The sequence below is a fragment of the Camelina sativa genome, chromosome 3 (assembly GCF_000633955.1).
Source record: "Camelina sativa cultivar DH55 chromosome 3, Cs, whole genome shotgun sequence".
NCBI classification, from domain to species: Eukaryota; Viridiplantae; Streptophyta; class Magnoliopsida; order Brassicales; family Brassicaceae; genus Camelina; species Camelina sativa.
In genome coordinates, this window is record NC_025687.1 from 6,147,593 (window position 1) to 6,168,186 (window position 20,594).

Sequence of the window (20,594 nt, forward strand, 5' to 3'; positions counted from 1 at the left end):
CTCAAGAAAAGACTCATACTTTATTTTTTTCTCGTGATAGATCTGTGACGTTTGTTCCCAAAATATCAAAAAAAATTGCGAGGGTTGCAGTTGTATCAGCTTCTAAATCACCAAAGAGGCTTTTGGAAGAGAAGCTCATCTTTTTCTTGGAGTCATGTAAAACCCAGAAACAGCTTCTTCAGGTTCAATCACAAACTGTAACTCATGGTTTACAACATAACGATTACGTCGGTCCCAGAATCGTCGCCGCTTGTTGTCGAATCAGGAGGATTGGTTACGCACGCCAAGTGTTCGACGGAATCTCTCAACCAAATGTTTCTGTTTGGAACGCTATGTTTAATGGGTATGCGCAGAGAGATTTGTGCAACGAAGTTTTGTTCTTGTACAAGAGAATGAGAAGCTTCGATGTGATGCCCAATTGCTTTACTCTCCCTGTAGTTTTGAAAGCTTGCGTGATGGTTAAGGATCTTAGACAGGGAGAGGAGTTACAGTGCTTTTCGATTAAAACAGGGTTTAGGTCAAACGCTTATTTAGGAACTAAGTTGATTGAGATGTATTCGTGTGCAGGAGTGCTAGCATTGGCGAATAAGGTGTTTTGTGAGATGGTTGAGAAAAATGTTGTTACTTGGACTTCGATGATCAATGGGTATCTTTTGAATAAGGACTTAGTCTCTGCTCGACGCTTTTTTGATTTGTCTCCTGAGAGAGACATTGTGTTGTGGAACACTATGGTATCTGGTTATATTGAAATGGGGAATATCATGGAGGCTAGGAGTCTTTTTGATCGAATGCCTTGTAGGGATGTCATGTCCTGGAATACGGTTTTAGAAGGTTATGCAAATATTGGAGATATGGAAGCATGTGAAAGGGTTTTTGATGAAATGCCGGAGAGAAATGTGTTTTCTTGGAATGGTTTGATCAAGGGTTTGGCTCAAAATGGGCAGGTTTCTGAAGTGTTGGATTCTTTTAAGAGAATGGTAGATGAAGAGAGAGTTGTCCCTAACGACGCGACATTGACTTTAGTCTTGTCAGCTTGTGCAAAGTTAGGAGCTCTTGATTTCGGGAAATGGGTACATCAGTATGGAGAGAGTCTTGGGTATAATAAGGTAGATGTTAATGTGAAGAATGCTTTGATTGATATGTATGCAAAATGTGGAGCTATAGAGATAGCTATGGAAGTCTTCAAAGGCATAAAGAGAAGAGATGTGATAAGTTGGAATACCATGATCAACGGTTTAGCTGCACATGGACATGGAACTGAGGCCTTGGATTTATTCCATGAGATGAAAATCTGCGGAATTAGGCCTGACAAGGTAACATTCGTCGGTGTTTTATGTGCATGTAAACACATGGGTTTGGTTGAAGATGGCTTGGCTTATTTCAGTTCCATGTTTACTGATTTCTCAATCACGCCACAGATTGAGCATTGCGGTTGTGTAGTGGATTTACTATCTCGGGCTGGTTTTTTAACACAAGCTGTTGAGTTTATAAACAAAATGCCGGTAAAAGCAGATGCTGTTATATGGGCTACTCTACTTGGAGCTTCAAAGGTATATAAGAAGGTGGACATTGGCGAACTTGCTCTTGTAGAGTTGATCAAGCTTGAACCAAGAAACCCGGCTAATTTTGTGATGCTCTCAAACATATATGGAGATCTTGGAAGATTTGACGATGCTGCAAGGCTAAAAGTTGCTATGAGAGACACCGGTTTTAAGAAAGAAGCAGGTGTTAGCTGGATTGAGACTGATGATGGTTTGGTGAAGTTTTATTCTTCGGGAGAAAAGCATCCTCGAACAAAGGACCTACAGATGATCTTGGGAGAGCTGAAGAGCTTCAATAATCTTCGTGATGAAGAAGAAGAAGTTCAAGAGCATTGTATGTAATCTGATAGAAGCGTTTGTCAAGATTGGAGTTTTTAACAAGTTTTCATAATAATCTCCGAGACTATTCTATACACACATGCCATTGCATATACTGCAAAGTGGAAGAGAGACTCAAGAATTCTCCTTGCAAGGTTTTGTACTTATATAGGAACTTGAAAGACAGTGTTGGTGTCTCTTTGCTACTTTGAGTCCAATTATTATTACAACATTGAAGTGGAGAAAAGCACCCTCGACAATGTGTATGAGTCGTTTTGCAGCGGATTTTTCTACTTGGGACCTGTTAGGAGCAATGCCTTGAGGATGTGTTCTTTGCATAAGGTACGAGGAGATGATAAAAGAGCCATGTGCTCAGCTGAAGAAGCTTGCTGGAGTACTTGAGTTACTGCAAAAGAAGAAGAGCGCAAATTAAACTAAGCAGTTTGGAAATCAACAAAACCGGAGCGTTGGATGGAGTGGATTTCAAGACTTATTTCCGTAAAGGAGAAGTCGGTGGCTGGAAGAGTTATATGACTCCCCTGATATGGAGTCTAAAATTGATATGATCATTGATATGACTATTTTAACTATCGTATTATCACATGCCGTGTACATGCCACTTCAAAGATTCCGAATTTTCTTTTAATTTTAAAAGTTTGCATCCTGATTCAGTCAACTTACAAAAATGTCATAATAAAGGTATAACACATTAGGAACGTTAGATTTGTCTATTTTTTCATATTGTTTGCACAGCCAAAGCGAGAAGATCTCTCGAGAAGCTAGATTTTTTCATATTGTTTGCTCTGTAATTCGCGTGATTTATCAACAAGAAATGGTACTTGGTTGTGGATTTGCCATGTTGAGATTGCAGTTGCAAGTTTGACTTTAGAGTTAAACCAGAAAAGAAAAAAAAAGCATACTAAAGAAACTAACATAATAACCAGAGCAATAGTTTCAGTGAAGAAACGCATTTGGTTAAAAAGCAAAGATAAAGCAAAAGATGCTACAAACTCTCATGACTGCGCATGAAATCAGTGAAAAAACTGAGGAATATTAAAAACGAAACTCTATGAGTGTTTTTTTTTTCTTCCCATTTTTATTCAGACACGACCCAACACACACAAACTCTTCTGTGGCGTCAACTTAGGCTTTTGACATGTGGACGATAAGGTCAACGACACGAGAACTGTAACCCCACTCGTTGTCGTACCATGACACCAACTTCACAAACTTGTCGCTCAATGCAATTCCTGCCTTGGCATCGAATATGCTTGACCTACACGCACAAACCAAACGTTGAGTTTTTTGCTCTCACCATTTATAAGATCCAAAAACTGTAACCAGTCTGTAGATGCATCATTTATTTTACCTGTTGTCGCCAACAAAGTCAGTAGACACAACATCATCCTCAGTGTATCCCAAAATTCCCTTCATTTTGCCTTCAGATTCCTCCCTGAAAATATTTAACCAGAATCATAGTAAGTACTAAGTAGTTGAATATCTTATATAATGTGGTTAAAAGAGTGAATGTTATTGGTTTTTACTTGATGGCCTTCTTGATTTCATCGTATGTTGCAGCTTTCTCAAGTCTAACAGTGAGATCAACAACTGAGACATCAACGGTTGGAACACGGAAAGACATTCCAGTCAATTTTCCATTGAGGGATGGCAACACTTTCCCAACAGCCTAACAACAACCATGATACAAATTAGATTCAAAACAATTCCTCAGTCAAAATTAACAAAAACACAAACTCTATGTCAGAGGATGAGATGAAATTTTACCTTGGCGGCACCAGTGCTGCTAGGAATAATGTTGAAGGAAGCAGCTCTTCCACCTCTCCAGTCCTTCATCGATGGACCATCAACAGTCTTCTGAGTAGCTGTATAACCAAAGCAAAATTTTATTATTGAGTCAAAGTTAAAAGGCAATATATTTTCAAGAACCAACCTTATGAAACAAAGTAAACATATACATACCAGTGATAGAGTGGACAGTGGTCATGAGTCCCTCAACAATTCCAAACCTGTCGTTGATAACCTACACAAACCAAATTGCAAATTTCAATACACTGAGAGGGGCATGAATCAACTAAAAAAATCTCTCAAGTCAAAACATATTTCACAAGTTCACAGGTGAAAGGAGAAAAAAGCGACCTTGGCAAGAGGAGCAAGGCAGTTAGTGGTGCAACTAGCGTTGGAAACAATGTCAAGATCAGACTTGTACTCATGCTCGTTGACACCGACAACAAACATGGGAGCATCTTTGCTTGGGGCAGAGATGACAACTTTCTTGGCACCACCCTGAAAAAAAAAAGAGAACAATATGATGATTTTAGATCTTTATTAAACAATTGATCAAACATTATATCATAAAATAAACAAAAATAGTCAAACCTTCAAGTGAGCAGCAGCCTTGTCCTTGTCAGTGAAGACACCAGTAGACTCAACAACAAAGTCAGCACCAGCCTCACCCCATGGGATCTCCTCAGGGTTCCTTGAGAAATAAAAACATCACCAAATCAGAATTTCACAAGCCTCATCACTATAACAGAGATATACAGGAATATAAAAAGATTATGGTTACCTGATGCCGAAAACAGTGACTGGCTTCTCACCAAAGAGAAGAGTTTTGTCATCCTTGACCTTAAGTTCATGGTGCTTCCACTGACCGTGAACACTGTCATACTTAAACATGTATGTCTGCAACAAAAAAAATCGATATCATTAGAAACGTGTCATCCTCGAACTTATCGATACTAAGTCACACAGATGAACTTGCACAGGAAAAGGATTCATCAAACCAGTTTTCAGATCTACCATGTATACTACTGGAAAATTAAATTTGATTCGATTGTACAAATTCAAATAAATTTATAACCAGATCAAAACGATACTAACATCAATATCTAAAGGGAAAGAGAGAAACGAACGAACCATGTACTCGGTGGTGATGAAGGGATCGTTAACAGCAACGAGCTCAACATCATCCCTCTGGAGAACAACTCTAGCAACCAAACGACCGATTCTTCCGAAACCTTCACGACGATCAAAAACTCAGACTCCACACAGATCCGAATCACATAAACATATGTAAACACGAATAAGAAAAAAAAACACTCACCGTTGATTCCGATCTTAATCTTCTTGTCAGCTACACACAAAAGAGAAAAAAATCAAAATCACGATCAGATTCGAAAAAGCATAAAGACGAAACGATAAATTTAAGAGAGAAACGCGCAGATCAACAAGGAGCGAGAAGCTCACCCATTACTGAAATTGAGATCGAGAGAGAGAGGTGTGTGTAGATTGATGATGAGATCGAGAGAGAAAATAAGTGAGTGAGGGGTTTGGGTTTGGGTTTGGGTTTGGTGAGGCTTTAAGGGTTATTTAAAAGAGAAGATGATCGTGATGAATAATATGATCGAGTGGTTGAGATTTTTTATCTTGGGGGAAAAAGGTTAGAGATTAGATTCAGTATTTATTATTACAAGATTGCACTTTACTTTTTTCGTTATTTACCATTTTTTGCCACTGTTTTTAGTTTTTACCCACCGTTTATAGTAAGGATTAGTAAGGATTTAAACACGGATTTGGGAAAACTAATGGCGCTTGCACTTCACGCGCCAGCTGTGGGAATATTCGAGGTTTATACTCAGCTCCTATGGGCTGGGCCGGGCCAGACCGATCTGAAAATATTCTTCTCGACAGCCAATGAACCTATGCCACGTATCCAAGCACGGCCAAAATAAATTACTTGTAATTAATAATTACTTTTGCAAAATTTTGTTAGTTAAGTTTTAAGATCCTACCCAAAAAAGTGTTTTGGTTAGTTTTGGTTTATTTGATAACCTTTCGTAGTGACACTTTTATAATTCAACCATTGTTTTAGAATGACCAAGGTGAACATTTAACTTTTTAAACACTAGTGTATTTAAAGGTGTTTTGTTTTCATCAAAAGGCATGCATATTACTATTTTATCTGAAGCTTCTTCTAGATGTCTTTATCAGAATACTTTTTTTTTTTTTGCTTACTCTATCGAAGTATAATTAATTTCATACAACATATATGGTGTTCAATATTTATCTAATCGATCGTGACTTGATACCCGAGACACATAGATGCTCCACTTTGAGAGCTTTGGTAGGTCAGATGAATGTGACAGCAAGAAAGAAAACATCGCACCTTATGTAATAGGTAGAGCCTAATAAAAATAGGTATGACTCTTGGCTTTTGCCAAAAGTCTACTTCTTCTCCTCCTCTTATATTTGTCTCTCTTTTCTTTTCATTTCGTTTTGTGTTTGGCGAATGCATATAAAACTACTTGTTTTGGTATTCATATGGATCTTTATTTCCATTAATTAACTAAAATCTATCATAAACTGAAGTTTGTGATCTCCCTTATAATGAAAAACTCATGATCATATCCAAGAGTCCAACACTCTAATTTACCCGTCAAGTGTCAGTTACTCTTCCAATGATAAGTTGAATGATCTTCAAAATTTATTTGTAGTGGAATTTTCATATGTTATTCCTAAGATTCGCTATTATTACTGTCCGGATCTTATCCCTTTGAATTTTGAAGTGTCAGTACACTACAAAAAAAAACAAACATATTGCATCACTTAAATAGTATCACAAAATTAAGTGATATTATTTCAAATTATTTTTCAATAATTGATATAAAAATTATAATTTTACATTAGTTACAATAATTGATATTATTATTGATTTATATGACATCATTTCATTATAATTGATGCAAATATAAATCATTTACATCACTTTCAAAATACTGACACAAAATATATAAATGTACTTCACTTAATAATTAATGTATTTATTAATTTATATTAACATCATTTAAAAAAATAATACAAAATTTACATCATTTTTTAAATGATGCTAGTAAAATTATATGACAAATTAATATATTAACTGAACCGAAAGAAAGAAAAGAAAAGAATATTATATTACTCTTTAATCGATTAAAACTAAAACTCAAANATAAAACTAAAAAAAAAAAAAAAAAAAAAAAAAACAGATAGCATACATCCCACATTGGCTGCATCAAGAAAAAGTTCTCCTAATTGCTCCTATATATTCTCTTCACTTCGTGGTACATCTTAAATGAGATAACAAATTAACACCTATTTGTGTGGATCTCCTCATATATACAGTATAAATAATATAGATAAATTATCAAATGAATATATAAACAAATATAAATAATTAAATATTATACTAAAGAAAAAACTAGTTTCATATAATTTATTATAATATTGATTTTAACATCAATTATTCAAAATGATATAAATACTTAACATTAGTTTTGATAAATAATGTAAATATTTTATATCAATTTAGTAAAAATGATGTACGATTTGCAACATTTTTTGGAAGTGATGTAAAAGAACATCGATTCTAATAATTGAAGCAAATATTTATTTCAATTGATGTAAATTATTTGCATCAACAAAATGTAAATCATTCATTTAAGTGATGTATAATATTTTAGCATCATTTAAACATGATACAAATATAAAATATAAATGATGTAAAGAGAAAATTCACAATGTTCTAAGCAATCGTAAAGAGAAAATAACCAAAATATATCATTATCTAAGTATATGTTTATAAAATTCGATTCTTAGAGAGAAAGATGTGTAATTATTGATGCAGTGGAAACCCAAAAATAATTATTTGATGCGAACTATAACGATTGGAATCTTCTTATCCATGAAGATCTGCTTACAACCAATGTTAGTCGTCCATTTACGTGATGGTTTGGATCTTGATAAGTTGGTTTATTTATGTAAAAAAATATTTCAATTAACTCACTTTAGATAATATACTCTTTTACTTCTATGCTTGTGGTGTTTATGCTGTCTTGATTCTCAACTAACTCAATGAATTATAGTTCCTTAGACGAATGTGTGTGGTGATTAAGCTATCTTGACTTTGCTTTCTACTTCCGAGGTTGAAGGGAGGAAAGTGATAAGGAGATCATGATTTGAAAATTCATAATTAAAAAACATTTTAACAGTTTCTTGTGGATTGGTTCTGGTTCAGGATCATCTGTTTCTTTCTTCTTATCCCTTAGCTATTTCGTGCACATTAGCTAGTAATAAACATCAGGCATCTCTCTTAATCGCCTTAATGTGTTAGAGTATTCACCTTATAAAAAAAACTCATCATACTCTCACCGTGATTAAATTGTTTGTACGCAATAAGCCAATAAGCAAAAACATGAGTGTTGTAACAGTAAAAAGTAAAAACCCTAAACCTTGTTGGGAAAAAGGAAACAACAGAACTCGTCGGAAAAAGGAAACTAAACAATCGAAACTTTCCTTTTTTTTTGTTATATAAAGAACCTTTTCTGCTTATAAATACATGAACGTCAAGCATCACACATGATCTTTTCTTCGAATCGAAAACAAAGTTTCTTCGAATCACACATCATCTTTTCTCAGTAGTAGAAGTTCAGAAAGTTTCATAGTGTTTGCAGTTTTACAAGGTCGTCAAACACGTTTCTTAAAAAGAACGACGAATGAAATGAAGAGTAACTGACACCACACTACACTTGGTCTTGTCTGAATGTCAATGTGAATCCTTTATCCACTTTTCTCTTATGCTCTGTTCTTACAAACGCTACAGACCACAAAAAAGGTCTTATTGGTCTGTATGGTAAATGCAAGTGGGTGTCGTACATATTTGAACAAATACATTCTTTGTTCTTCTCAGGGGAGAGAAGGAGGAAATGTACACAAGGGAATGAGCTTATATTCACAGGGGACTGTTTTCTGATTTAGACAAGCTGTTGATGAAGTTCTGTGATCCCAGAGTCTCACCTCACTCCCCGGTACACGGCACCAGGTTGAAGATCATCCATGTTTTCTATGTTCCTAAAACCATCAACTTGCAGGCATGTCCATCCCCGTCGAGCCAGAAAATCGCGGTAATCTTCTTCCGTGTAGAAGATTTTCTCTTCTGAATGGACTGGTAACTGGTTGGATTCATCATAATGGCATACCCTAATGGCAAGTCCTGCAAGATGGGTTTTGCATATTGAGAATTCAGTAAACTGTATCCGGGGTCATAACACACAATCCAAAATATATTAATGGTGGCAGTTTTTGATCTTACCATCATCAAGATGGAGTAGATAGTTCCCTAAAGGCATGTCTCGGTCAAGACAGCGAACAATTTGATCTTCATCTTCTAACCAAAAAGCCCGTCGAGTTCTTAACCCAAAAGCAGCTCTGATTGCTTCTTTGATTGCTTCGGCGCTACCATCAACACCAATTCTTCTTGTATAGTCTCCAAATTTCACTGTTATGACCCTCCCACCAAAAGGCTGACCATGACCATCACCACCTGCTTATAAACAAGAAACAGAATAAAGCTCCAATCAGTAATAAGAGAGACAAAATCAATCAAGCAGGGGAACATAGGTTGTGAAGCAACCTCAAAATGAGAGTGATTTTGGTTCTCAAGAATTAGAAAACAATGATTCTTACACATGTTACACCATGAATGGAACATAATGATCAAAAAAGACTATCTTTGGCCTTTCGGAAAATTAAACTTTTGAGGCTCAAGTTATCTAAGCTTTTCTGAGACTTGCCATTTCCAGGATTCTCTCTCCAATTCCAAGGAGTAACTCCATTTGCCGCAACAGCATCAACTGCAGTGATTGCAAGTGGATGACCATCATGATCAAGACGCCTTTCAAGGTTTAAGGCTGGCCTGCCATTAGCTGGACCATAGATATAAACATTTATCAAAACACACACACACATCCTCTAGAAACTTAACTAAACACCTTCTAACAGAGAGACCCACGGCAGTCATGTTCACCTCTTTGTTTCAATTACAGAGAGAGATATCAAAATTACAGATAACTTTCCCCTCCCAAATGAAACTCATTGTTTCCAGTCCCTAATGCTCAAGAAGCAAGTCAACACCTCTAGTATTGCTCACTCAAGGAGGATATTTACAACAACTTATAAAAAAACAAGCTTCAAGAGGCAATGAACGAACAAATATCGCCTCTTTGTATATAGCAATGTATAATAAACACACAAAAGTGATATAGATCAGTACCTTCAACGGATCCAAATGAAATGCTCGCATCATCAAATCCTACAATGCAAAAGATAAAAGTCACTTACTACTTAAACAAAAGAAACTAAAATCACAAAATCCACAAAACCAGATTCATTACCAAAACCATCATCATCTTCTTAATACATTAATGCACACCACATTAAAATTCTAGTATCTTCTCAACCTAATCTACAGATACGAATCTAATCAACACAAACCCTAAATCACATTTGTAATTTCCTCAAAACCAAATCAAGAAACCTGCTAATTCACAGCCAAAGCTTATACCTTTATCACTAAATTGCATAAAGGAATCAACTTTAGCAGTTGTTGGTGGTGTACTAGGGCTCTTATTAAACTGGGTCGTTACTGTTACTTTCTTGCTCCTCTCTCTAAGAATATCTTCAATCTCCTTGTAATAAGACATCTTAGCCGATCCATTACCTCTATCATGATACTTGGCTTTCTTAAACTCTTTCAATAGATTCCTCCACTTATCCGTACACATGGTCGGAGATCGATCAAACCCCTTCTCTCTCATCTTAGACGAAATCTGTTCCCATAGATGTTTATTGGATTTGGATGTATTGAATAAACTATCCATACCTCTACGGAACATGATTAAGCTACGAGTCTCGTCTTGAACCCATGTCTCTGCTCTTTTCTTCGGAGCTTTCACTTCGTGATCCTCACTACTGCTTTCCCCGAGGAGAATCTGTTGAGGCTGCTGCTGAGATTGGTTGAGATGATGATGATGATGGTGGTGATGATGATTGTGGTTTTGGTTGTGATTGTTGTGGTGGTGAGTTTGTAGATCTGTTACTGCTTCATTGGTGGTGGTGGTTGTGGTGGTGACATCGATCATCATATCGCGTGTTGTGGCGGTTGAAGAATTGGGATTATCGTCTTCGTAGTAATCAGTCGGACGAGACTTGTCGGAAATGAACATTGCTGTGTCTCCGGAGAGACAATTGGATATGATGTTCCTTGTTCCCACCACCGTCAACACACACAAAGCCCCGAACACAATTTGATATGTGAGGAGGCCAAATAGGCTTTTTTACTTTATTTTAATTTTAGGTTTTTTTTTTATAGTCTAAAGATTTTGGGTTTGGAAACTTATTCATAAATCATAACTAACGATTTGACCTTTTATGTGATATAAAATGTTTAAAAAAAAACAAATATTTAGCACAAAATAACGATAAACTATATTGAAAATTATGTTGTTAGATAGTACTAAAAGCTTACAAAACCAGTATTCGATTTCGTAAAAGATAACATTACTAAAGTATCGATTTAATTGTTACAGTTATAGTGATTGATAACTAATAAAAATGATGTCTTTAATAAAAAAACTGTTTCGAATCCAATATCTTTTTTATGAAACCGCCTTAATTGATTATCATATTCCTAAGATCAAATTCAAAATACATTTTCGACAAACATAAATTTCAAGTTCATAACACAAACTTGCTAGAAAATTTGTACTCTACCTATAAATTTTCGAAATAGCATTGCTCTTTTCAGTAGAGAGTCCAAACTCCAAAATCAAGGGAATGAGATTTGATTACATCGTTAGGACACTTTTATGTTCTATGACCAAAGTAGCACCCCACTTCTTCTCCCATTAGTCCAATCCACCAGTAACTATAAAAACCAAAACATCAACATTCACATGACAAATCTTGGCAACTTGCTTCCTCATCAAAGGGGGAAAACAAAGTTAAAAAAAAAAATAAAGGGAATGAGATATACAAACACTTTGACACATACTCTTTTTGAATTTTGAAACGAAAACAATGACAAAACTCTAAACCGAAATTAGAAAAACTCAACAACCAAACCGGAAACCAAAACAAATTGAACCGATTTTATTACATTACATCAAACTGCGTCATATAAAATAGTGTTACGGTCGGCGATAAAGTTTGGATTTTTTTTTCTTTTAAAAAGCATATTTTTGAAGTATAATAATACAAGTGAGAGGACCTGGCTGGCCAGACCAAACCCATTAAATAAAANAAAATAAAAAAATAAAAAAATAAGGGAATAAAAACAATTAAAATAAAAAAATAAAATAGAATTTGAGAAAAAAAAGATTGATCAGCCATCGGAGAGAAGAAAGAAATGATAGATAACTGGATCACGAGAAGACACAAATCACAAAGAAGAAGAAAGAAAACAAAAATCAAGAAGAAGAAAGAACAACAACAATAACAATTTCGTATTGAAGCAAATCCAAAAAGGTCTAATCTTTTTTTATATTTTATCTGAAGTCAGTCAATAAAACAACAACGAAGGAGGAGGTTTTGGAAGAGAACTTGAATGTGACTCTCTTTTTTTTTATTAGGTAAGTTTGTTGTTTTCTTAATTCATCGTTATATCTCATGTTGACCTTTTTCATTTGTGCAATCGGTTTAATTTCGTGATTTATCTTGTTTTTGATCTATGCTTTGTATAAATGTAATGTTTCTAAAATTTGATTTTGGGGTTTTCAGATTTCGATTGTTCTCAGGATTAGACTCTAAAGTTTGGATTTTTCTTTTCTGGGAGTGGTGGTTTTTTTGTTTTCCTAAGTTTCTAGAGTGAGTAAAGAAGACAAAAATATGATTTTTTTTTCTCTATTTCAGGTTCTTGATTTAACTATTTTGTGGATATCTTGCTTTGATTTCAGATGAGTTGATGAGTTTGTTCTTCTAAGGGATTGCTTTTGTAATTTGGGAAGAAGTATCTGAGTTATGTGGAAACAGATTATAAGTAAGCTTCCTAAGAAGTCTTCTTCTAAGAACCATTCTTCATCTACTTCCAAAACTAGTGACAATGGCGCCGGTAAATCAGGTAATTCTCACGCCAAGAACGCTCCTGCTGTTAAACCTGCTGCTGATTCTGGTTTTAGAGATGGGAATTCGAAAGGAAACGGTCCGTATGAAGCTTTGCCTAGTTTTAAAGATGTTCCAAATGCAGAGAAGCAGAGCTTGTGTCTGAGAAAACTCAACTTGTGCTCTCTAGCGTTTGATTTCTCGGATCCTACAAAGAACGTGAAGGAGAAAGAGATCAAGCGGCAGACGTTGCTTGATCTTGTGGATTATGTTGCTTCTCCCAATGGGAAGTTTAGCGAAACTGTTATCCAAGAAGCGGTTAAAATGGTTTCTGTTAACATTTTCAGAACCTTGAATCCTCAACCGCGTGAGAATAAAGTTATTGATGCTTTGGATTTGGAGGAAGAGGAGCCTTCTATGGATCCTGCTTGGCCTCACTTGCAGCTTGTCTATGAGATTCTCCTCAGGCTTATTGCTTCACCTGAGACAGATACAAAGCTGGCCAAGAAATACATCGACCAGTCTTTTGTCTCGCGGTTACTGGATTTATTTGACTCCGAGGATCCTAGAGAAAGAGACTGTCTCAAAACCGTTCTGCATCGCATCTATGGTAAATTCATGGTTCATCGTCCTTTCATAAGGAAATCAATCAACAACATTTTCTATAGGTTTGTTTTCGAGACTGAGAAACACAATGGGATTGCTGAGTTCTTAGAGATTTTGGGAAGTATCATCAATGGATTTGCTCTGCCGCTTAAAGATGAGCATAAAGTGTTTCTGGTTCGAGCTTTGATACCTCTCCACAAACCGAAATGCTTACAAATGTATCATCAGCAGTTGTCTTATTGTATCACACAGTTTGTGGAAAAAGATTGCAAACTTGCTGATACAGTTATAAGGGGATTACTCAAGTCTTGGCCCGTCACGAATAGTTCCAAAGAAGTCATGTTTTTAAACGAGCTAGAGGAAGTATTAGAAGCTACTCAGCCACCTGAATTCCAACGGTGTATGGTCCCATTGTTTCGCCAAGTTGCTCGGTGTTTGAACAGTCTCCATTTTCAGGTAATTGCTTAAAACGTTTCATATATATTCACATTGCATTTACAGTTTGCTGATCCTGAGAAAGAGGAATGATAGGAACAGTTCTTCATGAGATTGAAATGTGTGATATTGGATAGCTTAAAAGCTTTGTGCTCATTGTCGAAGTTGTAGTGAAAGCTTGAGTCTTTATACAAGAAGCACAAAGAAAGAACAAGAAGGTTGAGTCTTTTTTTGGTTCTTGATTTGCTTGCAGGTTGCAGAAAGAGCTTTGTTCTTATGGAACAACGATCATATCGAGAATCTAATAATGCAGAACCGTAAAGTTATACTACCTATCATATTCCCTGCACTGGAAAGAAACACTCAGAAGCATTGGAACCAAGCTGTTCATAGCTTAACGCTGAACGTGCAGAAGATATTTAATGACGTCGATGCAGACTTGTTTAAGGAATGTCTTGGTAAGTTTAGAGAAGATGAATCAAAAGAAGCTGAGATTGGAGCAAAACGTGAGGCCACATGGAAACGGTTGGAAGATATTGGGAATCAAAAGCAAAAGAGTTCATTGTAAGATGTTTTTTCTTTTAGTTGTAGAAAGAGAGGTTTTTGTTCTGTATTTTTCTCGTTTTTTACTACATTGGCAAATTTGGTTTGTTTGTTTTTTGTTTTCTCTCCAGAAACCTTAGTGAGAAAAAGTTTCAGATTCGTCTTCTTTGAAGAGATTGCGAAGATTTAAGATCATTTTTTGTTTTGTTTTTGGTCTTCTTGTTTGTTAAAAGCTTTGCTAATGGGTTCTAGATCAAAACATTGATTCATAACATATAAAACGTACTCCCTATAGATAGCATAACTATGTAACATGGTAATATATAAAGCTAGTCTTAAGAAATGTTACGGTTCAAAATACATGAAAGAGAGTAATTAAGCAAAGTTTTAGCTATGAGATATTAAACTCTTGAAATAAGGAACAGCTCTATGAAAAAGATGATTGTACATTAGAGAGTAAGAATTTGTTTGTGGATCATACTTCACCAGACCTTCACCATAACGATGTGTGAGTAGGATCTCCTTGTTCTTCAATATCGCCACCGGTGTGCATGGCCGAATCACATGCTTTCGGGTCCACTTAGAATAAACCCTTCCAGATACAGACCATGATGAAGAACAAGATCGAAGATCTATAGTGTAAATCTTTATCCATGTCTCTTTTGATGATGATATTTGCAAGCTCCAAATCTCTTGGATCATTGTACGGCGCTTTCTCTTCGACATGCAGAGATGATTATCCAAAATGCACAGGTCTATATGGTCTGGATGTGAACGAGAAACTGGATTATTGGGAAGCAATCGAAAATTTTCAGTTTGAAGATCAAAAACTATAACTTTTGTCTCGCCATTGTATCGTTCTGTGAGCCAATAAACTGATCCGTTCGTGGACACTGGTGACTGGTCGTCAAATATCCGGTAGGTTGGCGTGCAATCCAAGTATCTCCAAGTGTTTGTCCTAAAATCGAAGACCTCGCACTCGGTAAATCTTTCGCTTAACCTCCCGGCGTCAGAATTGTATAGCCACACCAATTTATAATCACACATTGTGGCCTTTGCGAACGCTAGTCTAGGGGTAGGCATATTGTGTATGATAGCTAGTTTCCCGAGTGTATGTTGCCTACTTGCCTTTTGCATAAATATATGAAACCTAGGTTGAGGAAGTTGTCGGAACCACCTTGTGGTCGGGTTGAGTACGTATATGGATTCTCCCCACTTATCATAGACACAAACAAGACCATTGCAGCTTCCAGAAATTTCGATTAAATGTGGTTGAGTGATGTAGAGAAGATTGAAGACTCGAAGAGAAGCAGATTCCAAGCACAATGTCTTCAACACATAATAGTATTCATGTTTGGAGATGAATAGGAATTTTGGATGATCATTTTTGGATTGTTCGAGGAGCCTCAAGTGTTTCTCCGTGAAATATCGAGATTCAATAGTTGATCTCCATTGTTTTGATACGACCTTGAATCGAGCGTTTGATTCGACCGGAAGCCTCAAGAGGATTTCTTCTAGGACGTCGTATGGTAGTACTCCATGATCGTTATTATATTTTCTTCTTCTTCTTCCCTCTCTGTGTGATGATGATGCAATCACTCTCTTCTTTTTCTCCATTATCGATTTCTTGTGTTTACGGATGTCTCTGAATATAATGCCTTCATCGTGATATATATATATATATATATATATATATATATATATATATTTCCATTAACAACTGAAATAAATTAGTATCTATATATATTAATAAATACATAACATTATTAGTAGATTTTATTTAACATATGTCAAATAGATTTAGACTTTATTAGTCCCATAGTATCCACGTCATATTTTTTACTGTTAATTTTCAGCTATTTAAATAGAATGAAATAACTAAAATATAGTTAGATCTAGTTACAATTAGGAAAGAAAACTTGAAATTTAATTAATATATATGAAAGTAAATGTTAGGTTTCTTGCGTGGAAATAGAATTTGAGAAACCACAACAATCCAAAGAAAACAAAAGCGATTGAAACCAGATGTTATATAAGCTCAACCATGATACTTACTTGTTTAAAGATTTTAACCATTGATCACTTTGACAAAATAATAATAATAATAATAATAATAATAATAATAATAATAATAATAATAATAATAATAATAATAATAATAATAATAATAATAATTCAATGTAAAAACCATAATCTTTTCTGAGTTTTCACTTTTCCTAAACAATTTTTTTAACAAACATTATTGACCCATTTTCTAATTATTATTATTTGTCTTTTTTTTTTTGTAAAATCTAAAAACACAAAAGCAAAAACTATAAACTAAGAATAGTAAAAAAATATAGCCTTGCTTGCTAGTTGCTTATCAGTTCCCACATTATGAAAATATCATTTTGCGCGTTAACATCTCATCCCAATTCAGTAATCGATACACGTATTTCTCAAATTAGCATAGAATTAAGGCTCAAGTTTTTTTTTTTCTTTTTTTTTTTTTAGGCTTAAAAGCTTAAGTTGTTTCTTAGATTTTTCATCTCTATATAAAGGGATGTTGTTGGTAGTGGGATCATTGTGAAAATTAAACAAGAATTAAAAATCAAATATAGAGAAACAGTTCAAGAGTGACGCAAAGCTAATTATTGGTGCAGGCTTGCAGCCGAATTCGGGAAAGACAACACTCATGCGATTGCAGAGAAAATCGGCATGGATTATAGTAAATACATAATTACCAGTAACTTTTTTTGTTCAGTTGAATTTTTTTTAACATTTGTTAAATAGAATTAGACTTTGTATTCCCATTGCACATAATTTTTAGTTCTAATTTTCAATAATTTAAATTTTTAATTAAATAACTAAAATCTATTGTTAAATGCAGGTCATTCATAGCAATTTTCTTTTTATCTAAATAAGCCATGCCCATGCATAACAAATTACTTGCGGCTGCAGCCAAATTTACGAGAGAGAACACACATGTGATAGCAAAGGAAACGGGGATGGAGTAAAGCGAGGTTCAGAGACGTCTTCACCACCTGCTCGACTCCAAGAAACCCGAACCACCAGATCAGGAGAAGCCGGAAGGAAGGAAGCAAAAATATGTACGTTCAGGCCCCAAGAAACGGATTCAGCTATAAGAAGCCGTCATATTAGCAAATGAACGTAAATAATGCATGCATAACAAATAGTCACCGTTGATCCAAAATGTAATTTCACACGCTATTGGTTTACACGTGTTTCTTGATTCAGTTAAAATTAAGGCTGAAGGTTGTTAACTAATTATGACATTTATATTTTTCTTAGACTTTAAGATGTTTCTCACTCTCTTTATATGATCTATAAAAAGAGTGTATACAATTGACAAAAAGAGTAAGCAAATGACAGTAATCAATTATTTAATTTAATGTTAGATTTGAACCTATAATATATAATTTCTTATCTTTTTTGTCAGTGGTTATTATTTCCACCTATATTCTTATGTTTTCCTTATGTCTTACTTATTATTTGCTCTTCTTTATAATAGAGAAATATTGTTAAATAAAGTTAAATAAAATTAAGAATGGTACCTTAATGTAATATTTTAGATTCATTCATATTTAACAAACTTGGTTCTCGCAACACTGTCATCTTTAATTCTTATTTTCTTGTATATATATATATATATATATATATATATATATATATATATATATGTTAATAGGTTGTCTCAACGCAGACAAAAAAATCTGAACACACAAAACTCACTTTAGAATTTGGATAGATAATTTGGTCAGAATTCAAAATATTTCAACTAATTGTAGCAGACATTTCAGTTATTTTTGCAAACGAAAGAAACTCCAAAATTTAATTAGCTTATCACACAAAGATAAATTGAAGTAAAACATTACCAACACACATAGCTAAAACACAAGAATCTCTCATGATTCCCACTTGGTTCTTAATTTATCAACATGTTTAAACTCAAATGCCAACACTAGACTCTCGTCCATTCTCCTCAACTCAAAGCTCTCCACTAATACATAACACCTATAAAACTTCCAACTCGAACCTCTTCCATCAATTCTCTCAGATTTCTTAACCACTGCTCTTAGCGGTTCACTCTTCCATCCGAATCTCTCCTCTTCCCGTTTCATCTTCTCAATAACCACAGGTCTCAAACCAATCCTCTTGTCTGCGACCTCAAACCAAACAATCCCATTTTCATCCACACTTCTTGTCCTTTTTCCAGTCTCTTGTCCCTCAAGCTTCACAACTTTTGTTTCCACTTCAACATCAACAACAACCTCTTGGTTTTCGTTTTGAGCATTTTCGCAAGAGTAAACCTCTTCCCTTCTTTAAATAAGAACCATGCTATAATAAGTTGAACTCTTAAGCTGATCCTTTGCCTCTCTTTCCTTCACAAATATGAAAGGGACATACCATTTTCCTACCAAAACGCTTGTATTAAAATCACCTGGAAGCTCAGAACGAACCTTATTGTAAATACCTTTTGCATCATCTCTTAGACCAAAGTCTTCTGATGTCGAGTACTCAACAGTCCAATACTTTCTCTTGAGAAACTCTGGTGGTACCCCGTTAGGTGCAACGGATGTCGCAAAGTAATTTCTAGACAATGATTTTGGTTGATGGATCTCAAATTGTTGGTATATATCATAAGGATCTGGTTGTTGTGACTTAGCTTCAGGAACATAGCTGAAGCAAAAGCAGCAGGGGACTCTGTCTTCCTCTCTCGCATTAGTCGTAGCTTCTCTACAACACATAGTTACAAATAAAGACCTTATATAGAATACTTTCAAATCAATACCCTTATTTGCAAATTCTTGTGAATCACATCAAAAATTTGAAAAGTAGATTGCTTAAATCTGAGTCATACCCTGAGTGTTTCCCGCCCCGTTTAATGGCGTAGTAACGGTTTGAAGATAACGGTTGATCAAGAACCGGAATGAAAATGACCGGATCACGATAAGCAGTGGTCACGTTATTAACCGTGATGGTGTAATTCACAGTCAGCTTAGTGTTCTGTGGGAATGGTAAGCCTTTGAGTCCAGCCTCGTAGCAAGATCCGAAGCAACAGGTTGGTCTTGACTCTTCATCTTGAATCACAAGTACACCGGAGTTTGGACTTTCCGGCAACTCCGATCTGTTTCTTTGGCATTCCGACAGACGCCTTGTAACATACATATTTTTGGCTTTAACCGGTGAAAGATATTTCAGTGGTTTTCCAGTTTTTGAGATTCTTGTAAGTTTTGATTGGGTGTATATATGAAGAGTAGGATAAGACTAAAGTTTGTAACCCAAAAAATAAATAAAAAATATAAACTTCTAACGCGGTTCTGTCTAAAGACTTTTCAACGATCTTGACTTGGCTTTTATGGAAGTCTTTTTTTGGTTTCCTGGCCGTTTTCTAAGTCACATTTTATTTTCAAAATCTGTTACTTCAAATTTGGGAATCTGTTGGTATATACTCCCTCCGTTTCAAAATATAATATGTTTTGAGTAAAAGCACGCAGATTAAGAAATAACCACTTTAAAAAAGTTCAACCAATCATAAACAAGACTGTATAAAATAAATAATAAAAAATAGAAAAATAATATAAAAGTTATTTAAAAAGTTAAGAAATTCCCGGTCCAAAACTTTTTGAATAAAACATCTTATATTATGAAACAAAGAAAAATCTCTAAAACATCCTATATTATGAAACTGATGGAATATATTGTAAGAACAGAGTTTTGTGTAATAACAGAGATCCCAAATGAATGAAACTCAATCCCACTTGCTCTTTAACTTATCAATATGCTTAAACTCATATGCCAACACCAAACTCCCATCCATTCTCTTCAATTCAAAGCTCTCTATCAATACATTACATTGATAACTCTTCCAGTGCGATGAACCGCCTTCAAATCTCTCTGATCTCTTAATTTTAGACCTTTCCTCGCCTCTGTTTAACCATCCGAACTTTTCCTCTTCCCATTTCATCCTCTCCACGACCACAGACCCTAGACCCAACTTCTTGTCATGTTTATCATCCCTTAAGACACTAAACCAAACAACTCCATCACCTTTTTCCTCTCTCAAATGTGTTTCTTGTCCCTCAAGCTTCACAACTTCTGTCTCTACATCAACATCAACTATAACCTCAGAATGTTCATTGCCAATGTTTCCGCAGAAGAAAACTTCTTCCCACCTTTGCTTAAGCGTCAAGCTGTAAAACGTTGATTTCTTCATTT

At 35.1% G+C, this 20,594-nt stretch overlaps 6 protein-coding genes and 1 pseudogene across 8 annotated transcripts in view; 2 read left to right on the plus strand and 5 right to left on the minus strand.

Moving 5' to 3' along the window:
- Window positions 205–2,709, plus strand: LOC104778708 (pentatricopeptide repeat-containing protein At3g29230-like). The gene is made up of 2 exons (XM_019239706.1): window positions 205–343; window positions 568–2,709. The coding sequence occupies exons 1-2, from the start codon at window positions 205–207 to the stop codon at window positions 1,881–1,883; spliced, it is 1,455 nt and encodes a 484-aa protein (XP_019095251.1). The 3' UTR covers window positions 1,884–2,709.
- LOC104772375 (glyceraldehyde-3-phosphate dehydrogenase GAPC2, cytosolic) lies at window positions 2,780–5,201 on the minus strand. The gene is made up of 11 exons (XM_010497001.1): window positions 5,127–5,201; window positions 4,984–5,013; window positions 4,797–4,897; window positions 4,447–4,562; window positions 4,257–4,356; window positions 4,017–4,163; window positions 3,840–3,900; window positions 3,645–3,742; window positions 3,404–3,546; window positions 3,229–3,312; window positions 2,780–3,135 (listed from the first exon to the last, which is right to left on the minus strand). Exons 1-11 carry the CDS (start codon window positions 5,128–5,130, stop codon window positions 3,003–3,005), a joined length of 1,017 nt encoding a protein of 338 aa, XP_010495303.1. The 5' UTR covers window positions 5,131–5,201; the 3' UTR covers window positions 2,780–3,002.
- LOC104772381 (trihelix transcription factor GT-1) lies at window positions 8,362–11,029 on the minus strand. Of its 2 annotated transcripts, XM_010497008.2 has the most exons (5): window positions 10,258–11,028; window positions 9,967–10,005; window positions 9,488–9,619; window positions 9,007–9,237; window positions 8,362–8,907 (listed from the first exon to the last, which is right to left on the minus strand). In XM_010497008.2, the coding sequence occupies exons 1-5, from the start codon at window positions 10,916–10,918 to the stop codon at window positions 8,708–8,710; spliced, it is 1,263 nt and encodes a 420-aa protein (XP_010495310.1). In that variant the 5' UTR covers window positions 10,919–11,028; the 3' UTR covers window positions 8,362–8,707. The 2 variants fall into 2 exon arrangements, with proteins under 2 accessions (XP_010495310.1, XP_010495319.1); XM_010497017.2 differs by lacking the exon at window positions 9,488–9,619 and having other exon boundaries at window positions 10,258–11,029.
- LOC104772402 (serine/threonine protein phosphatase 2A 57 kDa regulatory subunit B' theta isoform) lies at window positions 12,045–14,584 on the plus strand. Of its 2 annotated transcripts, XM_010497033.2 has the most exons (4): window positions 12,045–12,322; window positions 12,471–12,557; window positions 12,647–13,853; window positions 14,086–14,584. In XM_010497033.2, the coding sequence occupies exons 3-4, from the start codon at window positions 12,711–12,713 to the stop codon at window positions 14,398–14,400; spliced, it is 1,458 nt and encodes a 485-aa protein (XP_010495335.1). In that variant the 5' UTR covers window positions 12,045–12,322; window positions 12,471–12,557; window positions 12,647–12,710; the 3' UTR covers window positions 14,401–14,584. The 2 variants fall into 2 exon arrangements, with proteins under 2 accessions (XP_010495335.1, XP_010495328.1); XM_010497026.2 differs by lacking the exon at window positions 12,471–12,557.
- LOC104778709 (putative F-box protein At1g12855) lies at window positions 14,762–15,476 on the minus strand. The gene has a single exon (XM_010503154.2). It carries the CDS (start codon window positions 15,456–15,458, stop codon window positions 14,763–14,765), a length of 696 nt encoding a protein of 231 aa, XP_010501456.1. The 5' UTR covers window positions 15,459–15,476; the 3' UTR covers window position 14,762.
- LOC104772419 lies at window positions 18,195–19,650 on the minus strand (annotated as a pseudogene).
- The window catches only part of LOC104772466, a gene marked incomplete in the record, with an annotated part of 1,809 nt that continues 1,172 nt past the window's right edge, over window positions 19,958–20,594 (minus strand). Inside the window, 1 exon segment of the mRNA XM_019243435.1 lies at window positions 19,958–20,495. Within this exon segment, the coding sequence (XP_019098980.1) occupies window positions 20,128–20,495 (368 nt within the window).

Bases quoted from the DNA above. Each gene is read 5' to 3' on its own strand.
- LOC104772375 (XM_010497001.1), bottom strand. The intron at 4,898-4,983 runs GTGAGTGTTTTT...ATCGTCGTGAAG, and splicing joins GATTAAGATCGGAATCAACG to GTTTCGGAAGAATCGGTCGT. The intron at 3,901-4,016 runs GTCGCTTTTTTC...TGGTTTGTGTAG, and splicing joins GCCTTGCTCCTCTTGCCAAG to GTTATCAACGACAGGTTTGG.
- LOC104772402 (XM_010497033.2), top strand. From the start codon at position 12,711: ATGTGGAAACAGATTATAAGTAAGCTTCCTAAGAAGTCTTCTTCTAAG. The intron at 13,854-14,085 runs GTAATTGCTTAA...ATTTGCTTGCAG, and splicing joins TGAACAGTCTCCATTTTCAG to GTTGCAGAAAGAGCTTTGTT.
- LOC104778708 (XM_019239706.1), top strand. From the start codon at position 205: ATGGTTTACAACATAACGATTACGTCGGTCCCAGAATCGTCGCCGCTT. The intron at 344-567 runs GTATGCGCAGAG...ATTCGTGTGCAG, and splicing joins TGGAACGCTATGTTTAATGG to GAGTGCTAGCATTGGCGAAT.
- LOC104772381 (XM_010497008.2), bottom strand. From the start codon at position 10,918: ATGTTCATTTCCGACAAGTCTCGTCCGACTGATTACTACGAAGACGAT. The intron at 10,006-10,257 runs GTATAAGCTTTG...TTTGCATTGTAG, and splicing joins TATGCAATTTAGTGATAAAG to GATTTGATGATGCGAGCATT. The intron at 9,620-9,966 runs GTACTGATCTAT...TCTATGGTCCAG, and splicing joins TTCATTTGGATCCGTTGAAG to CTAATGGCAGGCCAGCCTTA.
- LOC104778709 (XM_010503154.2), bottom strand. From the start codon at position 15,458: ATGCCTACCCCTAGACTAGCGTTCGCAAAGGCCACAATGTGTGATTAT.